This window comes from Puntigrus tetrazona, chromosome 9 (assembly GCF_018831695.1).
Source record: "Puntigrus tetrazona isolate hp1 chromosome 9, ASM1883169v1, whole genome shotgun sequence".
Lineage (NCBI taxonomy): Eukaryota > Metazoa > Chordata > Actinopteri > Cypriniformes > Cyprinidae > Puntigrus > Puntigrus tetrazona.
In genome coordinates this window covers 15,400,452-15,421,038 of record NC_056707.1, presented here as the reverse complement: position 1 = coordinate 15,421,038, position 20,587 = coordinate 15,400,452, and the positions used below count along the sequence as shown (strand labels likewise).

Below are 20,587 nucleotides of genomic sequence, written 5' to 3'. Positions count from 1 at the left end.
CCAACAAAATTTTTAATTTTCCAGTAAAGCAAAAAAGGGTGATGTATATATAATTGATATGACTAAAAAAAGAGTATAAAATGTGTAATTTATCGGCAAACTAATCATGAAAGCAATGCCTCAATGCCATAAAAAGTCATAAAGTAGGCTTAATTTTTCTAACAAAAAATGTCACAATCATAATATGAAGAAATGAAGCCTATTTTATGACCTTTTAAAACATCATGAAAAAGGCTTTCAGTTATTTCATCCAAAATATGTCAAAATAGAACCATTTGTGGGATTCACCCAATGAATATGAATGATGTATTTCACAAGACTGTAAAATCTCTCGCTGCAAAGAGAAACCTGTTGTCATGTAGCTCACGTGTAACAGGAAAGCAGACCTGAAGCACTCCTCCCGTAGAGACAGAGCGAAGCTGCCAGCCTGATAACTCTCTCCATCCATGACAGAGGGCTGGAATTCAGTGTCTTCAACAACCACAGCCATTTCACTGTCTCTCTTTCCCAGCATGCTCCTGTCATTGATGTTTGCAGAGCCTAAGCAGATCACAGACACCTATCAGACACTTTCCCTTTCCCTACTATCATGGTTAATGCCTGTGGGGAGCGTGTTCTGGGTCTGTATCGGGCTTTGACCTCTACCCAGAGCCTCAAGGACATATCACTCAACAACACTGAGATTTCTCATTTTTCTTCTTCAAAGCCTATTCATAAGGATAAGAGGATAATTGGAATTGATAAAGACAAACAGGATTTGAGCGACGTTAATGGGATTTTAATAATGCATTTGTGATGATCGAGGAGACAGGCGTGACTTCGCTTTTCATAAACATCTGTTGATGTTTGTTATTCTGCACATGTCCGCGCTTACATGTGTTTTGTGTGAGTGCAGTGCCCCCTCGCGGCGACTAACAGTTTTACAGCTTGAAGATTTCAAACACTTCATCATCCTTTGGGCACATAATAATAATAATAATAATAATAATAATAATAATAATAATAATAATAATAATAATAATAGGAAGAAGATACATTATGATTATAATATAATCTAAATCTACATGCAGTTGTTTACTATGATGGATTGTCCATCTATCCAGGTACTATATACAGGTCAAAAAAATAAATAAATCATGCTCTCAACTACTAAACTCAATATCAAGCAGGACGCCTCCACCTATGTTGCAGTGGTTACACTGCCACTAACGTTTTCAAAAGAAATCTGGACATTTCCAGAGAATGACCCAATTTAAATTTTCTATATATGTGTGGGCAGAGTGTCTGACCAATAATGACAGTGCAGTCGTCCACGATCATAAGCTTGCTGTGCACATAAATGAGTTCAGTGACCAGACGCCCATCCAGGTCAGCATGAGTGCGCAGACCACAAAAAGAGATGTACTTGATCCAGCAATCTGCCACTGCAGACAAACACAAATACACACACACACGTTCTTCATTCTTGTCCTATTATAATGAATTACAATCATGCAATCCTCATTTGATGAACATGGGAGCAGGTTTATACTTCTTCATACTAGTCTACTTACTCACACATTTGAGCCTCTCAATCATGGAGTGCTCCCCTCGGCACATTGTCCTGTAATGAAAAAAGAAGGGGTTTCATTTCATCTGCTTCCCGTATCGCACTAATCGCATGTCTTAAATGTTCTTCATCTGACCAATCACATCGCTCGATGAACCCCAGCGACCACAGCACCCTCGCTGGTCCTCTCACTGTCTCTAGTTTAGAGTTGAGGGTCCAAGCTGGGGCTGTAATGGTCTCTCTGTGGCCCGTGAGGAGCAGGGTCTGTTGTTTTTCACATTACGCACGTGTAATTTGCTGCGAGCACCCGTTCAGGCTGCATTTTTACCCTTAATTGTGGCAATTTGGTGATTACCGAAGACGCATGTTTGCAGGGTTATTACCTGTAATTAAAGTGCATGATTGCTTTGATGGCTTGGCCCCCCCCTGACGAGATGTCACCTTCAAAGCCGGGCAGCAGGGGCATCACCACATAGACCCGAAACTTTTTCTTCTCCCTGTGGCCCAAATGAAATGTAGTTAGGTGTGCCCAGTGATGTTTTTGTGTCATGTTTGTATACAAGTGAATCTATTGTCGCAATGCACCTGTACGCCCGCAGGATCCTCTCCGTCAGTGCATCTCCAATGCTGTTGTGGATGGATTTGTCAGCACAACTGATGAAGAACTGGTTCTGAGAGAAAAGAGAGAAGGGAGAGAGCATGACTGAAAGAGAGATGCAGTGAAAGTAAGACTAAAGAAAAATACATTTATTTAATGCTACGTACACTTATACATTTACATATTTATGTACTTAAAATAACCCTGCTATTGTACATACTTTTAGTATGTTAAACTAAAGTCTGATAAATTGGAACAATTAATTTTGTACTTATTGAAGTCCAACCAAACATCTACTGAAGTGTATTTGATTGTGCTAAAGTGAAACTATTACTGTAAGTATATATTATTATTATATTATATATATTGCATTTAAAGACTGATATTAATTGAAGATCATACAATCAGTAGTGACATTAAAACACATTTTCATGTTCAGAAATGTACATTGTGCATAAGCAGTTACTCCAAATAATCTTTTATAATTTTTATATCAGTATGTCTTAAGTGTTACATGTTAATAGACGTGTTACACATGTTAATAGATTTGAACTCAGCAAAAGACATGTGTTAATAAAATGGGATTAGGTACACTTGTGTTATCGTATTTAATTATTGTAGGGTTGCATCATTTTTTGCATTTCACCATTTTAATTCATTTCTATGAATACTTAATCTGTTTTTTGCAACTGAGATGAACTAATCCACATTGACGTTTAGTCTAGAACTACACTCTATTCACACTAGGGTAAGCTTCAAATGTGGCACAGGAACATGCAAAATGGCCTAATAAGTATTGTCACGGTTGCGCTTTCGCGGGACTGAGGACACAAGGTTTAGAATGAACTTAAATGGGTTTAATCACAAAGTAGCAAAATAAAGATACAAACGGCAGGCAGATAGAACAGGCAGGCAGGACAAACACAGGTATGGACATCGGGTATGGACCTTGAGTATAGACCTTGACGATCGGAACAACTGAACTGAAAACACAAGACTTAAATACACGGGGTAATTGACTAAATTAACGACACACAGCTGATGACAATGATACAATTAACACAGAGGGAAGGCAGGGCACAGGGAGCACATGGCATGGGACGAAAAACATAAACAGAGTCCAGAGTAGTGACAGGTATGATATTGCATATGCTTTCATTGTGGTCTGTATTTTTTTTTCTTAAGAGGCTTCCTATGTTTACCATGGCTGCATTTGTACTATTTCACAATTTTATTACAATTAATATATTTTATTTCAACAGAAAGTCAGAATAAAATAGCAGTTTTATAATATTAATTTGAAATATATTTCAATTGTAACATTGCAGTCACTTGCTAAAATAAAATTTAATATTTTTATTATTTACTGTATATCAGAACTATTATTATTTAGGAGCAAGTTCATTTATATTACCTTTCAATTTATATAAAGCCACTTTCAGTATTCAATGGAAATTTAAATAAAACATAGCATAAAATCTACCCTAATATATAAAAAATAATTTATTAGATTTTAGATGAATAACTGGGTAAATAAAAATTCATTCATGCATGGTTATTGTGCCCCTAAAAAAAGGAAAATAATATTTTACTCTGTACTGAAGACCAGGCATAGGCCCTATGCCAAATTGTGATTGACATATTTGCACTCACATATTTTACCTCTATATAGATGAAATGTTTGCTGTTCTGGATGGCTGATACGTAGGCTAAATGAATGGACTCCTCGTGCACCTTCGTACCAATAGACCACTGGCACACAGACCTCAAAACCTTGTTCGTTCAGAGAAAAAGGTTAGAATCAAAACGGACGGTTATTTCTAAATGCACATTAGTTCAAAGTTGGATTTTGAAATGATTCTAGAAAAAATAAAAACATAATTTCTTCAACATTGTCAGTTCAAAGCAGGAACCCATGTGGTTTGGTGGTGATATCTCACCTGAACATTAGCCTGTGTTGATTTGCCGCTGTACTCAGCTGGCACCATGGGTGCGGATAGAGACTTGGGCATGAGGCAGGGGTAGCACGTCGCCCCCGACCGCTTCTTCACCAGCTAGCAAATAAAAGGAGAGTTGATTGGGATCAGACAAAACGCCCGATGTTGACTCCAAAATCACACCCCTAAAGAGCGCTAATTACTGAGACACATCTAGATAGCCTGTTGGGCTGACCATCAACCCCTGCCTGGTACCTCCACTCCCCAGAGACAGAGCACTTGTTTGAGGCTGAATAAAAGTCTCTGCTCCTCTGTTTAGTCTTAGACAGTGCCGCTGATTACAGTAAATTGATGGCCGTGTGTGTGAAGGTTTTCCGAAAGTAGGTTTTTAATGGCTATTGTCCTAACTAGACTATACTCAGACTGTTTTCAACTGGGCCGGGAACATGGTTCAAAGGTCGTTTGAACATGAGACGGGCTTTGTTTCCTGGGTAACAAAGGAAACAATGTTGCCACCCTCTACCAATTATCTACATATGGTAGAAACCCTTTTTTTTTCACTTTCAATGCTTTCCACAATATTTGGTCGCATTAGTTTTGTTCTTGATTCATCTAGACTTTCTGTTCTGTTCTCTTCTATATAAAACAGTGTCACTACAACAAAAAACGTTTTGTCCTCTTAAGTTGGAGTTTCTAAGGAAGTTTTATTTTACTTGACGTTTTCACCCCTCATGAAGGAAGTGCGCGTGGTGCAAATTAGCGAGCTGTACGCCATGTCAACTTACACTGTGGGTAAGCGGTAATCTGAGCCGTGTGGTTATAAACAGATGGTTCTCAGGCAATTAACAACTGGCATAATGTGTTGATTAAAATCCATTGAGCCCTGATGAGGGAGAACTAACATTAACTCTGCTCACGGGCTGTTGGCAGCTGCCCAAGCGATACTCATAACTCCAGTGACCTTGATAGTGAATCACATCTCTGAATCACCACAGTTCTAAAAAAAAAAAAAAAAAAAGACTTGACTTAAACCAATTAATTTTTTTCTTCATATTACAGGTAGAGAACATAAGCGCTGAGTTTAAACCGTGATCATATGGTTGGAGAGAGGAGAATATGTGCTAATTCTAGTTGATAACAGTGATAATAGCACGTTTATGGTGTAAAAATACATTACATTTACATTACACAATGTTTGGGGATAGTATTTTTTTATGTTTTTATATGAAGCTTCAAAAGTTTAGATCAAAAGTGAAAGTAAAATATTTACAATGTTGCAAATTATTTTTCTGTTTATAATAGATGCTGTTCTTTTAAACGAATAATTAAAGAATACTTAAAAACACTGATTAATTTTAATAATATATATATACAATTATTATTTTTTTTATTAGATTTCAGATTTTAAAATAGCTGTCCACCCATCAATGAAATTATTATTTATTCAGCTTTCAGATGACGTTTAAATTTCAATGTAATAAAAATGTATCACTGGCTTGTGATCCAGGGTCACAAATATTTCCTGAGCACCAAATCAAAACATTAGAATTGTTTCCAAACAATAATGTGACATTAAATAGTGGAGTAATGGCTGCGGTAAACTCAGCTTTGCCATCACAAAAAAGAACTACATTTTTAAATAATTAAAAACAATAAAAAACAATTTTAATATTTTACAATATTTATGTTTTTGTACTGTATTTTTAATAGAATAAAAGCAGCCTTGCATAATAAATGCGTAAAAAAAAATCCAATATCAAACTTATTAATGATGATCACTATCTATGCATATGAAAAGTCATTTAATATATCTCATAAAGCCCTCCATACAAATCACTGACAGGATTGTTCCCACTTTACAATACTTTCTTTTGTTGTTTCTTTGTGACGAGCAGCGTTCCATAATCAGCAGCAAAAGATATAAATGAGACTAGTCTGTCTTTGAGCGTAAATTCTCATTTCCACTAAACACCTCATCAGAGGCATTCAACTAGCTTTTGTTTGTCCTCCTCTGCCGCACACACACCTGGCTTCCTCTCCTTTAATTATTCACCAGCAGAGTGTCTGATCGGTAGCCAAGCTTGAAATATGACTGGCATAATCCAAAGGAAATCATACAGGCCTCAAACCAATTCAATTACTGAACAATCAAAGTAAAAAGGCCTCTAATTGCTCTAAAAGGGGGCTGAGAGTGCGGGCGACCATTGAATGCTGACGGCATTCAGAACAGGACACAATGAGCAACTGCAGGGGGTGCTAAGCTCAAGCTAATAAAGATGGTTTTTCAAAAAGACTTGAGAGAGGGTGGAAACCTCGGCTTCGTGCATGCTCTCTGATCTTTAGTTCTTACAATTAGACTCCTGAATGGAGCTGGTATTTGTGCACCTTCTAGCAATTTAAAAAAGCTCATTTTTCTGGACATTCAGGAAGACATGCTTATGCTGCATAACAAACAATAAAATAAACCCAGTTCACTCTATTATAATACTTTTAAATGCAAAACTCCCCCAGATTATGTCGATCTTGGGCATGTCTTTAACAGCTCAGCAGGTACTTATTTTTAATGTTTTAAGTCAACTCAAATGTTTCTTTTAAAATTGTCTGACACAAATTTGTTATTTAGCTAAGAAATAAAATTTGTAAATTTACATCTTAGATAATTATATTCAGTTGAAATTTTTCTCAAGAGCAAAATCTAGGAAGCAGAAGATATCCATTCCTTTCTGTTTAATCTGACTGTTTAGAAGAGAAACACTGAGATTGCTGAGAATGTATCTAATTTCTTACCTTTGTAAAGTTCCACCTTTGGATGAAATGTCGTGCAATATCTCTTGCAGCCTTCCCATGAACCAGCACCCCAATATCATGCCATGGCATCCGTGGTGTCTTATACCTGTCAATGAAATCTTACCCAGAGAAAAAATAAACAACTATAATTCATAAAAACATTAGCCAAACCATTATACAGAGATGACGGACAGGCCTTTTGAAGCCATCGCAGTGTGGTCTTTCTCTATCAACGTCTTTGACGATGCACAAGCATCTTAAAGAGTATTTGACTACATTCATCTATCAGACTCCTCCATTCTCCTGCTGTGTCCAACCCAGTTGGCACTATGTGCAAAACCAGGACTTCACATTCACAAAGCAGAGATGCAAAAATGAAGTTATCTCCCTCTGGCAAAAGAATAGAGCTGGGAAAATAACCCCATACCGACTACAGAATAGGATTTCTGGAAACAACTTCTCTGTCTTCTTTCCCTCATTTCTGTGTTGAAGGAAATGCTTCATTTGATGAATTTGACATGTGATATCAAAGAATGTGTAGACTAGTCGTCATTTTTGTCTGCCTTGTTTCCTATTTTGTTTTTGTTGTAAGGCCTAAAACCTCAATGTTTCAAAAAAAGAAGGTGTTTTGGCTGTGGGTTGTGATCTTGCAGATATGCTTCTTCTGGGGTTTAATTAAACTGTTTCTTACCATCAAAAGGTTTGTTGAGTTTGACCCAGTCTTTCAGGATGAAGTTGCAGTAGTCTTTGCCATGCCAGAAACGAGTCTCTCCACAGAGCTCAGTACTGCCTATGTAACTTCTTAGTGAACTAGTCTCTAAAACAGACAGGCAGAAAAAACTCATTAGACAGATAAACTGTTATGGTCTAAAAATTCATATACATTATATATCAACTTATAAAGATTGATTAGTTCTCAAAGCTTTGGTATGTCAGCTTCAGCGAGCAAGGTTTAGTTGTGTGTACATTAATGTACTGCATATTTACTGTAAGTGTGTGTATATGCATGACACACATATGTGTTTTTTGTGTGTGATTACTAACCATAAGGCAGGGGGAGAGAGTGATGCAGGCCAAGAGAGTATGAATCGCTGGAATGCAGAGACAAGCTCTTGGTGTAATATTCCCGAGTGAGCGGTGTCCTGGAATTAAGACTATTCCTGCTGTAATGTTCTATACACAGAACACACACAAACACAGCCTCTGTTAGGTAACAGCAAAAAACTTCTTATTTTCTTATTATATTTATTTCTTAACAGCAGACACTGAATAGTATTCGCAAACTCAAAGGTAAAGATGTAATGTGTAAAGCATTAAAAAAGCATGCGCTAAATTACTAAAATGCTACAAAAAATAAAATTCATCAAGATATATATATATTTTTTTGCATAATAAAAGGAAAATCTATAAAATATCTCTGAAATCTGGAATCACATTTTTTGTTAAATTCTTCTTACTGGACTCAGTTAGATCAGAGCTGTGGTAACTTTTCTCTGAGGGGGTTCTTAGCAGTCTTCCTGTGGGCAGGTTGAGGTTGTTTTCTCCCTGTTCCTCCACGAAGGGCAAAGCTAAACTCGCACAGATCTCCCCTGGATCCTCCACTGAGCCTGAATCTCCTGCTTTCCCTGCTCCTCCTTCTCCGGTCTGAATTTCTTCTACCACCACGTTGAACTTCATCTCCTCGCCCTCCTCCACCGTGGCGACTGACTGCTACAGGACGAAAATCAATACATATATGTAATGTCACACTTTTGTTGTTTAATAAGCTGAGGCTGCATACCAATAATGCATTTTGCTGTTTATCAAAAACTCAGTTTGATATTAATACTATTAGATTAATCTAAATTCATTTAAAAGTTTAAAGGGATAGCTCACTCAGAAATATATGTTTCTTTCTTTTTGTTTTTTCCATTGTGGGAACACTGATGCTCCGACATGAGCACTGCTATAAACATACTATCTGACACTATCTGGCGCACAATCCAGGGCCAAGGAACCAAGAACATCTCTGAACACACACACACACACACTTTGAACCACTTAACAATAAAAACTTCCATACAACAGTACCTATATGGCTGACACATCAGGCTAGCTGTCAGCATGCAGTATGTAAGAAGCGGTAATGGCCACCCGTGCGGCATTAGCCCAGCAAAGCTATGACTTAAACGATAGTGTAAGTGACTCCAGTCTCCTGCGCCGAGTCTGAACGAGGGTAAAATGCCCTCTGATGTGTGCGAGTTAATGGCTCATGGGGGATCATAGTGCCCTCGACTTGACAAATGGCAAATGTCAGAGCACTATTCTCCTGGTGGGCATAATTTTATTAAGTGCAAATACCACTGTGCTCCTTAGGAGACGTTTTGAAAGGTTAGACCAACAGCTGTAACAGTTTCATGTATATTAGCAAAGATTTTACAGTTGAGGAGCCCCGCATTGATAGATACAGTCACTCAAGCATGCTAAGAGAAGCCCCTTAGTAAATGCAATAAGTGCCTTCATCTGAGTTCAAATCATGTTTATTTAAAAGCTCAGACCCATATTTAATGACACAATGGCAGGCAGGTAGGCAGCAGGCCGGGAGAGGTGGCATATAGACGAAATCAAGCTCCCATTTAGTGGCCCCAGTCATTTGTTGACTCACTCATCCATGCAGGGCCTTTATGTTTAATGCAGCTCTCAGGGGGGAAGGAAAGGCCCAGCGAGAAGGACTGGAATTATCAACCACAGGCCCTTCAAGGGTGCCCCAGATGCTCCGTAATTGCAATTTTACGTTTGCTCGTTGGAAAAAGAAAAGAATAAGAAGGCACAGAGGCCCTGAATCACCCGCCACAAAATCAATCCCAGTAAGCATACAACAGAAATGTGGTCTGGACCAGTCCTTTATGAGCACCATTATTAGAACAGCTACAAAATATAAATCACTGCAATTTTAATTTAGGCAAGCTGTCAATGACTTCAAGTAAGAATCACCAATCGATACAATTACTTCATAACATAACCTAAAAAATACGCAGTGGTGAACTGACATTACATTTTAATAGATAGCTTTAAATGAAAGATGTTCTAGACTTCCAATACTTATTGGTGCATCGGTATATGCATGTTCAGAGGAGGCTTTAGCGTCTGTCAAGTGTGTGTCGACTTCCCCCATTGAGGTCTTTGACAGATATTAGAAACACCCAGCTGGCAATACGCATGGCATGTTGACAAACATTGAGGGGCCACTGTGGGTTATCACATTTACAGGAAGTTTATTCCTGTCCAATTCACTTATGCTTCTGTGCCTCTGAGCAGAAGAGATATCATCCATTTGCCCTCTCTCTGTAAATAGCCAGTAAGAAATAAGAAGGATATTCTTTTTTTAAAATGTATCGTTATATCTTACAGAATCCAACAAATTAAAGTTGTGAAGCGCAACTGTTTTCCACACTGGTGATATTAAGAAATGTTTTGTGAGAACCAAATTTTCCTTTTAGAATGATCCTGTGATACTAAAGAGTGATACTGAATCAATTTTCAGCAATTAAATGGTAACATTATTTGATAATTATATAATGAAATGTTTATATATTAAATAAATGCATTTTGAGCAAAAGACACTTTAATAACAACACAACTAATAAAACAAAACAAAACTAAATAAAATTTTACTGATGTTTTGGTCTTACATGAGTGAGGCTGGGGGATAGAGCAGGACTGTGCTGAGGGCTTCTTCTCACACTTCCCACATCAGTCAGACGATGCTGGGAATCATCCCATCTCCCATAGGCCAGGTCAATCCCTCCCAGAAAGGCGAGTGACTGGTCAATCACCACCAGCTTCTCATGGTGAGCCCAGAGCAATGCTGTGGAGGGCATGTGATCAGGGTGTCGGATGACCTGTCAATCAATAGAGATGGGCAGCTTGTCAGGTTCCTTTTCTCAACTGCACAAGACATTGGGCAATTTTTTACTTTAGAACAATGAAGACTAAGGTTATGTTTAAAATATTACAATGTTACAGTTGTCATACTTTTTGTTGTATGTTTGGTGTGCACAGTAATTTGATTTGTTATACACCACAGTTCCTGCAAGTTCCTGACAGTAAAGACTTTACAATGCTACACTTTTAATCTCTCTGTTCATCAAAAAATTGTGAGAATATTTGTTTCCACCTATATTTCTGAAGGATCATTTGCCTTTGAAGACTGGATTAATGGCTGTTAAACTACAGAGTGGCCATCACACAAATAGAATAAATTTTAAAAAATATATTAAAATAGAAAACAATGCTTTTAAATTTATTTAAAATTAAAGTAATATTTCACAATTATATGGTTTTACCTGTATTTTAACTAAATAAATGCAGACTCTGTAAACACAAGAGACGTTATTCAAATACATTTAAAAAAAACATCAACCCTAAACCTTTAAACAGTACATAAAACACCCACATTAAGTATTACATATGTCAAAATATACAACCTGCAGCCAGAACGTATATAAGAGGATAGCCTGAATGTTCTTTAGATCTATAATGTAATCAATCCTTCAAACAGATATTACAAGACCTAATCTAATAAACTCTTTTGTCAACTGTCCAAATTTTCCAAATAGCATCTAAAGGATTACAACGGGGCCCTAAGCCAAAAATAACACCATAATGCAGCTGTGTCTCCGCCAGTTTCGGCGAAGCCTCCGGAGGATGCCGCCCCTGGCAGGTGTTTCTACACCAGCAGGGCCCAGGAATACCTCCACCCAGCTGCTTCGCCACACACATCCTTGGGGTGTGGATCCCAAGCCACTTCCCAGTGTCACTCCTCTGCCTAGACTCAACCAGCACTCCAATAAAATAATGTGACGGCACGTCAATCACGCATCGGCCTGGGGTGCTACGGTGATGAATACCGCAGCGCTATGTGGCAGAAGCTCTGTGGCACCAGGGGAGAAAGCAGATTTGCCGCCTCAGGCTCTTATGGAGACGATCAGCAAGGAAGAACCTGACCATCTCCAGACACAATCTGTAGGGTTCCCAGCACAGTGATCCCCCTCATTCTACTACAGAGAATTATGGCAATGTCCAAACATGATCTAAGTAGCATGCTATTCCTGTGTCCGGAGGTAGTGGGCACGCTGGGTACTCTCGTGCTTTCTATGATTTGTTTTGATCGAACCTTAGTTCTTGGAGAGATGTGTGTAGACGTAAGGTGGAGAAGCTGATTCGGAGAGACGAGTCCCCTCTGTAATACTGTCAAGATTCTACTTTTGACAGTGTTTGACATACTGATCGACTCACCCTGATGTTAGAGTGAAGTCCCATCAGGGTCTTCTTTGTGTACTCGCTGTTGAGACCCATCACTACCTCAACTTCTTTGTAGAGCAGGACAAATATCTTTACTCCTTGTTGCTGAGTTGACAAAAGACAAAATATTGTTAAACAACTTTGGACTAAAGAGAACTGGGTGAACTGTGAGGTGTGTGAGAAGTAAAATGAAACTGGCTGAAGTCCAGATTTGAGCAGGTGTTCAGACTCACTGCTTTCCGCTTGAGGACATGGTCTAATCTCCACATGTTTCCATCTACTACCGGCCGTTTGAGGAAGATTTCTGGGCTTAACCTGAGGGCCGTATCAAAACCAATCAATGCTTTGACAACTTCTACACAACTTTCATTCTTTATTTCCATTATATTAAAGAGACCAAAACTGATTTTTTTCGGCCTCGTGTTGTTCCAGAAATGTATGGTTTTCTTTATTCTATCAAGCACACATTTTTAAAGACAACCTGGCAACTCTTTCAAAATTGTTCTCCACAAAAAAAAAGTTATATAGTTTAGAACAACACGTTTTAAAATGTATACTTGTTTGGTTCAGTAGCTACTGCTAAAAAGCCAATAAAATCATAGTACTACAAAACCATGTATACTTCTCCTTGTGTAAAACATCTCAGTTCATCTGTGAGAAAATCGCAATTGTACAAAAAATGGTATATTAAAATGTGCAACATAAGTGCTCACAGAATTGTACATGGGAGTAATTGAAGTTTAATATAATCTGTACCACCAGGCAGTGATGAAGATATCCTCTTTTGCTCCTTCCAGGGCATCAGCTATGGCATCAAAGTATCCAGCTGCGTTGACAAACCTTCAAAAGGAGCACAGGGCGCTTTGTTTAATAACTGTGTCAGGGTACTTCACAGATATTTAAGAAAAAACAAAGAATGAAGGACTAGCTGAATGGAATTGTAAAGCTGCTGTAATGCTTGAAAAATATTGTACTATATATATATATATATATATATATATATATATGTCTTTAGTAGTTTTAATGTGCTTTTATCACAATATATTTAAATAAGTAATTTTCTTACCATTTTGATACAGTGTTTTCTCTAACAGGTGTGAAAGACCCATGGCGGTTTTCCCTTAGAAAGTCCTGTCCAAACATTTGAGAAAACTCATCTATTGAGTGCCCCCACCAACGAGCCTGCCTATATGTTGAACACTTGATAGTAAGTGCCCTGTCCAAAACAAAAATGTTGATTACTACTTGTTTTTGTCATTACAAAACAAAACAAAATTACACAAAAAAATTTATAAATAACATACTAAACACCCTTTAAAAAACTATTTATTTAACTTACAATTATCTTTGAGGTTTATTAAGGCAAAACTTGTTTTTAGAGAATACTGAAAATACATTTTGAAAGCATGTTCAGTAGCAGTAATTGCATGATGAAATAGCTAAAATATAAATTTTTCTCAACCTGCCTACAAAGATTCTCAATCGTGACTCCATGCCTGACTCCGGTCTCCCGGGTTCCTATTTTGATGTGAAATCCCTTATCGTATAGAATCACGGTGCCTACTTGGCCATCCTCTGGCCTCATGTAGAGAACAAAGGAGTCTTTTACCACCAGCCATCTGAAACATGAAGCAGTCACCACATGAGAGCTGAAACAAGGGGGAGAGCCATTCTATCAGCTGTGGGAAAACATCATAATAACCTAAATAAGTAAACAACCGAAAAAGAAGACATGCCACGACCCAACGTCCCAGCAAGGCCGCAATCTGAGGAGCAAAATTCAATTGAGGCCGAATCTTTCAGTGTTTGCTTTTAAGAGCCATGTGAATTATGTAAGTGTAATGTTACTGTAGCTGCTTGTCAAAGAAAAAACAATAACACTCCTGTCGACACAGATGAAGATAGTTCCACGTCAGCATCTGTTATTCACCAATATTCATTTCAGGGCTTGGTGTTCTAACTTGTGAAACCATGAGACGAAGATCACGCACTACTGATTGAAGTGTTTTTCTCAGAAAGATATTATGTCCACATTAAAAATGACGGCTTTCATTATAGTATTATGATTTTCTGAGTGTAATATGTAAAGCTCTCACCTTTTGGACCACCGGTAACAGACGCTGTTGGATCCGCACCAGTAACATACAGGGAATGTGTTTCCTCCTGATTTCTTCAAGATCAGACCTTCACTTTTGTCAGTGCAAATAAACATATAAATGAACAAACACAAAACAAGCCACATTTTTATATTTCACTTTACTACATGTACATTCTTACATTCCTTTTGGTCCGAGATCCTGAATAAATGAGATTTGACTCACTTCCAGAAATTCAAGCTGAAATAAAATTAAATTTACATCAGTAAGCCTCAAACTTTACACCAGTTACGTCCAAAATATCATTATTTCATTTCTCTGAAACATTCATTCGTTATGATGACTAAAATGAAGTAAAAAAAATGGTATCTGTGTTGTACAGTCCAGTTCTACCTTAATAATTAGCCAGGAAAGTGTGAGGTGAAAAGTGAGGCAGGGGGTGAATGTTTCCGGGTACAGGTACTCTTTAATTAGCCCGGCAAACGAATACTAATTATGTGACTGTCAGAGAATTAGCCTGTGAAGCACTAAGCTAAGTGTGGAATCACCTCTCAGAGGCTTTCTCTACAAAAGAGCCCGTTTTAATGAGTGGGGACACAGCAGGCAGAGTTCCTTCCAGAACCTTCATTCTGCCATCATGTGACACAATGGTAACTGAACAATTTTTTTTAACACTAGGGCTATCGCTAGACAATAGCACTGAACTGACAGATTATATTAGAAAAATTTGTTAGTAGAAATTGGTTATACAGTCATTATGTTCTCATTATGCACGAACAGAAAGTGCCATGTACTATTATGCTATTTTGGGCATGGTAGCATAATATATAACACTATTATTTGATGCTGTTTGATTATTCCATAATGCCATTTTGAGCTGCGACTTACAGTTGAAGGATGTGTCCTGTATAAATGCCTTTTCAGTATATTCCTCAGATAGTCCTCAAGTTGCAGCTGTTAGAACAAAAGAAAGATTGAAACAATGAAATAAAATTGAAAAATTTTAAATGAAGAAATCTTTTTGAATCTTTATATATATATATATATATATATATATATATATATATATATATATATATATATATATATATATACACAACATATTCAATATTGATTGAACTGAACATAAAAGTAACTGAAAATAACTTTTCTGCTTATGAGCTGTTCCTCCTTGACGAGGGCATCAGGTCTTCGTGGTAACGTTGGGATGTGTTCTCCATGAAACAGTTTATGGCCTTTAAATGACCTCCTTTTGACTGAATGACTGTCAAAAAGAGGAAACTTGACTGTCAGTGATTGACAAGATTTGGGTTGTGTGTCCATGAAAGCACCTCTGATTTGATTAACTGAGAGGTAACAGTGCAGTGAGGCTGAGAAAAGGGTTTTTCGTAGGGTTCAGGGGCGCTAACGAGAATACATCTGGGACAAATTGAGTACACCCAACTGAAAAATGAAAACACTCAGCGGCACAAAAAGCAGTGGGACGGACTGTGTTTTCAAGACTTGTGGCATGTTTGTGAGAGAATGTATGCAGAAATGATCACAGTACATCTTACATTCGACTTGGCAGGGGGATTTTTAAGAGGGCCCTGAATTTGAGTAGCTCTTGATGAAGCGCTTGGAAGTGCTTAAAACGACGCTTGATTTTCCACTTGAAATCTCCATGGCTCAACTCTATTGTATACAGGTTGGGATTCAGCACCTTTGAGTGGATCATTTCAAGAAACAATAATGAATGAATATACTTTTACACATATCTAATCATGAGACTTGTTACATACTGCATGCACACATAAAACATTTAAATACTACATACTATATTTTTAAAATAGCATTACAGCTTTAAAAATTGTTTCTTAGGCGTTAAGGAAATGTGCAAGGGATACATTCGTGATCCCATTTTTGTTACCCTTGTAGATGTGAATCGCTCCACCTCTGTCACCTGTACTTGAATTGGCACTTCTTCAAGAAATACAACACCATCCAGGGACCTGAATGGAAGAAAGCTGTATATTGCTTGAAAGGATATGTTCCTTGGTTCTGAAAACAATCAAAATATTGAATTGTTAGCGATCATATCTCAAGTGATAATCACAAGAGCCAGGTGAGATCAATAAGAAAACACTGACCCACAACTCGATGGTGTGGTAATCATTCAGACGCATGTTGGCCTAAAATGGTTGATAAGATCTTAGCAATCTAAAGTACAGCTACTTTAGAAATAGTTTGTTTGGCTTTTCATCTTTTGATGTTGTGCAGTAATGGCATGGAGAGGCTCCATTTGATTGTCAGCAGGATAGCGATTATAGACTCCAGCTGGAGGTGTATAGTATGCTGTGTGCTCTGGAGTTTCTTAAAGCTAAATCTGCTCTGCATCAGATAATGATTTTAGTAAGTATGTGCTTTTACCTGCTGAAATTAGCATGTTTGTTCCTGGAAATACTAATGAACGCACTGCTTTAGCGGTGAGCATAAGTTACACTTTCTTTGAACAGGGTATAATGCGGAGCCTGAAATTTTCAACATACGGTCAGTGAGGTGCTTAACATTCAGGTCAAAAAATCGATAGTCAACCTCAGGAGGTCAAAATAAATATTATATGAGCTGGATTTTCTATTTATTTTATATGAGGTTTGCAATTTTTGCAACACTATTACCAAAAATCTGTGACGTTTAAATACAATATATACAAAACATGGATTTGTCTAGCAATGAACATTAAATAAACACTGAAATTCAAGTAATATGTTTAGCTTAGTTAGGTGCTGTTTGGGGTCAAATTTTAATGTACAGTTACCACAAATTTTATATTTACCACAAATTGCAGAACACGTTTTCTTCCTAACAGTAACTTGCATAAAAGAGTTGTCATCTGACTCACTCCTTCTGACTTACAGCAACTACACCAGTGTGCTGTGAGGTCAGCTGTCGTATGAGGTCACGGATGAAAGCGAGGACGCAGAACTGTGCAGTTTACCTCCACAGAGGTCAGTATTGCCACTTAAGTCCAGCTCCTCTGGGTCGTCTTGTAGGTCATCTTGGTCCAAGCTGCCAGAGAACTGGCTCATTACTGACTCCAATCGCTCCAGTTTAGGAGGCCCTTGATGGCCCCTGAGAGACATCTTCACTTAAGGGCTTTCATCTACAAAAACAATGAACATTGTTTCACCACCGTATACATTTACAAAAATAATGTATGAATTAGTGCTTTTGTGACAATACTACTAATAATGAGAATACATATTTTATTAGTTATACATCAGTATTTGCCAACAGTTTTGGTGTTGGTATGCTAATTTAAACAATAAATATTTGTTCACATAAGCATTTCCCTAATGCAGACAACCCTTCGAATCGTTTAGCTGCATTTCAGTGTTTTTTCTGCTAAACATGCATAAATACCTCAAGATCCGATTTTTTTCCGGTCACTGATAATTGCCCCCATATGAGAAACGCATGAAATATGGATTTAATATCACTTGGCTGGTTGCAGCACTCTGTTAATGAGGGGTTCCTCCCCTCTCTCCTGACCAGCTCCAGAGCCAATGGCCCAAATGCAAAGTGACAGACAAGTCATCAAAGAACATGGGGATGTAATGTCTTGTGATCCCAGAAAGGGTGACAGACATTGATTTTTTTGCAATCTGACGGTACATGTAATGATAAAAGAAAGGAAAGGTCAGGGTCAAATGGCATGAAAGTGAGGAAATGGCTGGATATCACGCAATGTCACGGGCCACAAACCTTTTCTGCGACTAAACACTGCAAATAACGTATTTTATTAGGTTTATGACTGTTAGTGAAAACAGCTGTGCTATATGAAATTGCATTCATTTATATTAAAAGCACAGATAATAAATGATATAGTCTAAAGTAATTTGAATAATAACTTGTAAAATACAGTTGTTGTAATAATAATTATTATAGGACATTGAAAGAACTATTAAATGTATGTGTGAGCGTGTATGTAAGTATTTACATAGATGCTCACACATATACATATAGATACATATACATATATACATATATATATATATATATATATATATATATATATATATATATATATATATATATATATATATATATATATACATATACATATATAGAGTGCAATGTTTGGGGGTGGTTCACCCTTCTGAAATGCTCTGCCTCTGCTGAATTGTTTTTAGAATAAATAATTATAATTATGATAAAAAAATTCTAAAGTTCCGTTTATAATCAAATGTTTATAAATGCACTTTATATGCATATATATATATATATATATATATATATATATATTTACATTTTATGCTTGTTTCAGTATTTTACTTATGAATTTTTAATTTTGTAATTCCAATTTGTGTCAAAGTGAGAGAGTATTTTGTGCTTCATTTCACCTGTCATTGCTCCAGTATGACTGGAAATCTTACTAATGGCCACGGCAAGGGGCCAACGGCTGCAAGGAAGAGGCGGAGTCAACCACACTTGTGATTTTCTCTCCCAGAAGGACATTAACATACAAGATAAACGTGGGCAGCAGGCAGAGGTGTAACTCCTTTACCTAGAACAGGTAGTAAAGACAAATCAATACATTTATATTGACACCTTATAACCTAACTATCGCAATGCTAATTTAAAATATATAATGTAATTATTTTATTTTAATAATGTCATTCTAATCTATTTTGTAATGTTGCAAGAAAAGCGATTTTAGACAGCTTTAGGTGATCTTTAGCTATATTTGTTAATTTTTAAACATCTATTAAACATTGACATGGCATTGCTCACAGTTTAAAAGTAAACTTTTGTCTGATTTGATACATTTCTCAATAACAGCATTTGAACTTCATTTTAATCAACACAATAATTCAGTCTGAGTCAATCAACATAGAAAAATACTTTGTTATTGTCTATTTAAAGTGTTAAACATTAAAAGGCGATATTTTAATTGCATGAGCTTTGCACCCAATGGTACCACGGTGGCCATTCAGGTAATATAACAAAGTTACTGTAAAGTATATGCAATACTATTTATATGAGAACACTAGGACAGCGAGTTTACTGCATTATATTGGATCTGTGGGGGATCTAAAGTCATACATTTATTTAGGCCGCAAATTGTTCATGATAATCATGTGTGTGTGACAACTGCAACGTAAATAAGGTTATTAGCTTGTGGAGTAATTAGGCAGGATGTGAGTCTTCATTCTATAACAGTACAAACGGGACAGAGGCAATTCATTAAGCAGGTAATAGAGCACATTATTGTGCAAATGTTCTGCATCAGACTAAATCAATCACCACTATAACTGCACATTCTTTCATTAAAGTGAATTATAAAGCTGAAAGAGCTGAAAAGATCTGAGCATGGAACAGCAGGAAGGCAAACTAAGAAAATAAAGAGAGTTCTTACCTCATTTTGAAGCCCGTGGAGGAAGAACGCTCCTGACTCTCCTAAGAGACAGGAGATTACAACAGGTTGAGAGCACTTGGCTTCTAAACTCGGTCTTAATCTCTGTGGTGACTCAGCTAACTGGTTTCTGTTAACTTGAGGAGTTTCAGGGTTGTTACCCTCTTTAAATTATGACAACAATATGACCGGACAGTTCCATTCACGGCTCTTACAATGTACCGTCACACCATAGGGAAACAAGGGGACGGTTTCACTGCACGCTCAAAGCCTCTATTGATAGTGCAAAGCTCTGCCACTGGTGTGTGTGTTTGTGTTTGAAATGTTTGTACCAGGAATCAGACAGCTACAGCTAATCTCTGTGAGGTCATCCCTCATGAGATGGGGACTGGTGGAGGACTGGGCGCAGTGCTATTTGTGTTGCAGAGTGAGTTGTGATGTGTCAGCGGTTTAAGAGAAGTCAGACAATCATCATTACGAAACATTGTCCCTATTGTAGTTGAGATCTCAACTGTCTCAGAGCTTGTGTATTCAGTGTGTATTTTCTAGGGTACACGCAATGATCAATAACTATAGGATGCATACAATAAAATAGCTGGTGACCCTAAATAAGCATAGTTTGTGGCCTATCCATCTTTTTCCTGACACAAAAATGGTATTTGTAAAAGCTGCCGTTTGTAAATTTTGTTTCACTGCTTGATACAAAAAAATTGGTGTGTGCTATCATGTTATTTTAGTGCATTATCTTAATTATGAACACACTGGTGTCAAGTACAAACAGTTTTACCGTTTACTGCACGTTTTTATTTTCCTCGTTATTTTCCTATAGCGTGTAATGAACCGGAAGCCTCACCCATAGGCTTACTTCCGCATTCAGGAAAAATGTGGATAAAAATAGGCAAATAAAAATTGTACAGAACAGAATTTTAGATATACAATCCA

General features: G+C 37.3%; 1 protein-coding gene across 8 annotated transcripts in view; it reads right to left on the bottom strand.

The window, feature by feature from the left end:
- The window catches only part of si:ch211-168k14.2 (phospholipase D1), a 24,235-nt gene extending 4,323 nt beyond the window's left edge, over nt 1-19,912 (bottom strand). The window contains exons 1-27 of one of the 8 annotated variants that reach the window (XR_006251807.1): nt 19,649-19,911; nt 18,633-18,796; nt 17,653-17,894; nt 17,228-17,392; nt 16,160-16,290; nt 15,807-15,952; nt 15,397-15,514; nt 15,139-15,204; nt 14,432-14,490; nt 14,251-14,343; nt 13,621-13,773; nt 13,221-13,370; nt 12,911-12,994; nt 12,388-12,469; nt 12,149-12,259; nt 10,543-10,752; nt 8,329-8,581; nt 7,916-8,044; nt 7,563-7,688; nt 6,872-6,990; nt 4,088-4,201; nt 3,810-3,920; nt 2,135-2,220; nt 1,933-2,046; nt 1,554-1,603; nt 1,290-1,424; nt 368-540 (exon numbers count right to left, since the gene is read on the bottom strand). Coding sequence is in view for 7 of the 8 variants with exons in the window: in XM_043249243.1 (XP_043105178.1) it covers nt 387-540; nt 1,290-1,424; nt 1,554-1,603; nt 1,933-2,046; nt 2,135-2,220; nt 3,810-3,920; nt 4,088-4,201; nt 6,872-6,990; nt 7,563-7,688; nt 7,916-8,044; nt 8,329-8,581; nt 10,543-10,752; nt 12,149-12,259; nt 12,388-12,469; nt 12,911-12,994; nt 13,221-13,370; nt 13,621-13,773; nt 14,251-14,343; nt 14,432-14,490; nt 15,139-15,204; nt 15,397-15,514; nt 15,807-15,952; nt 16,160-16,290; nt 17,228-17,372 (2,939 nt within the window). In the remaining variant the exon portion in view is untranslated. Of the gene's footprint in view, nt 1-367; nt 1,425-1,553; nt 1,604-1,932; nt 2,047-2,134; nt 2,221-3,809; nt 3,921-4,087; nt 4,202-6,871; nt 6,991-7,562; nt 7,689-7,915; nt 8,045-8,328; nt 8,582-10,542; nt 10,753-12,148; nt 12,260-12,387; nt 12,470-12,910; nt 12,995-13,220; nt 13,371-13,620; nt 13,774-14,250; nt 14,344-14,431; nt 14,491-15,138; nt 15,205-15,396; nt 15,515-15,806; nt 15,953-16,159; nt 16,291-17,227; nt 17,393-17,652; nt 18,229-18,632; nt 18,797-19,648 lie in introns of those variants that run through there. The other 7 variants (XM_043249243.1, XM_043249249.1, XM_043249244.1 and 4 more) reach the window with 7 other exon arrangements.
- Between the last annotated feature and the right edge of the window lie 675 nt (nt 19,913-20,587).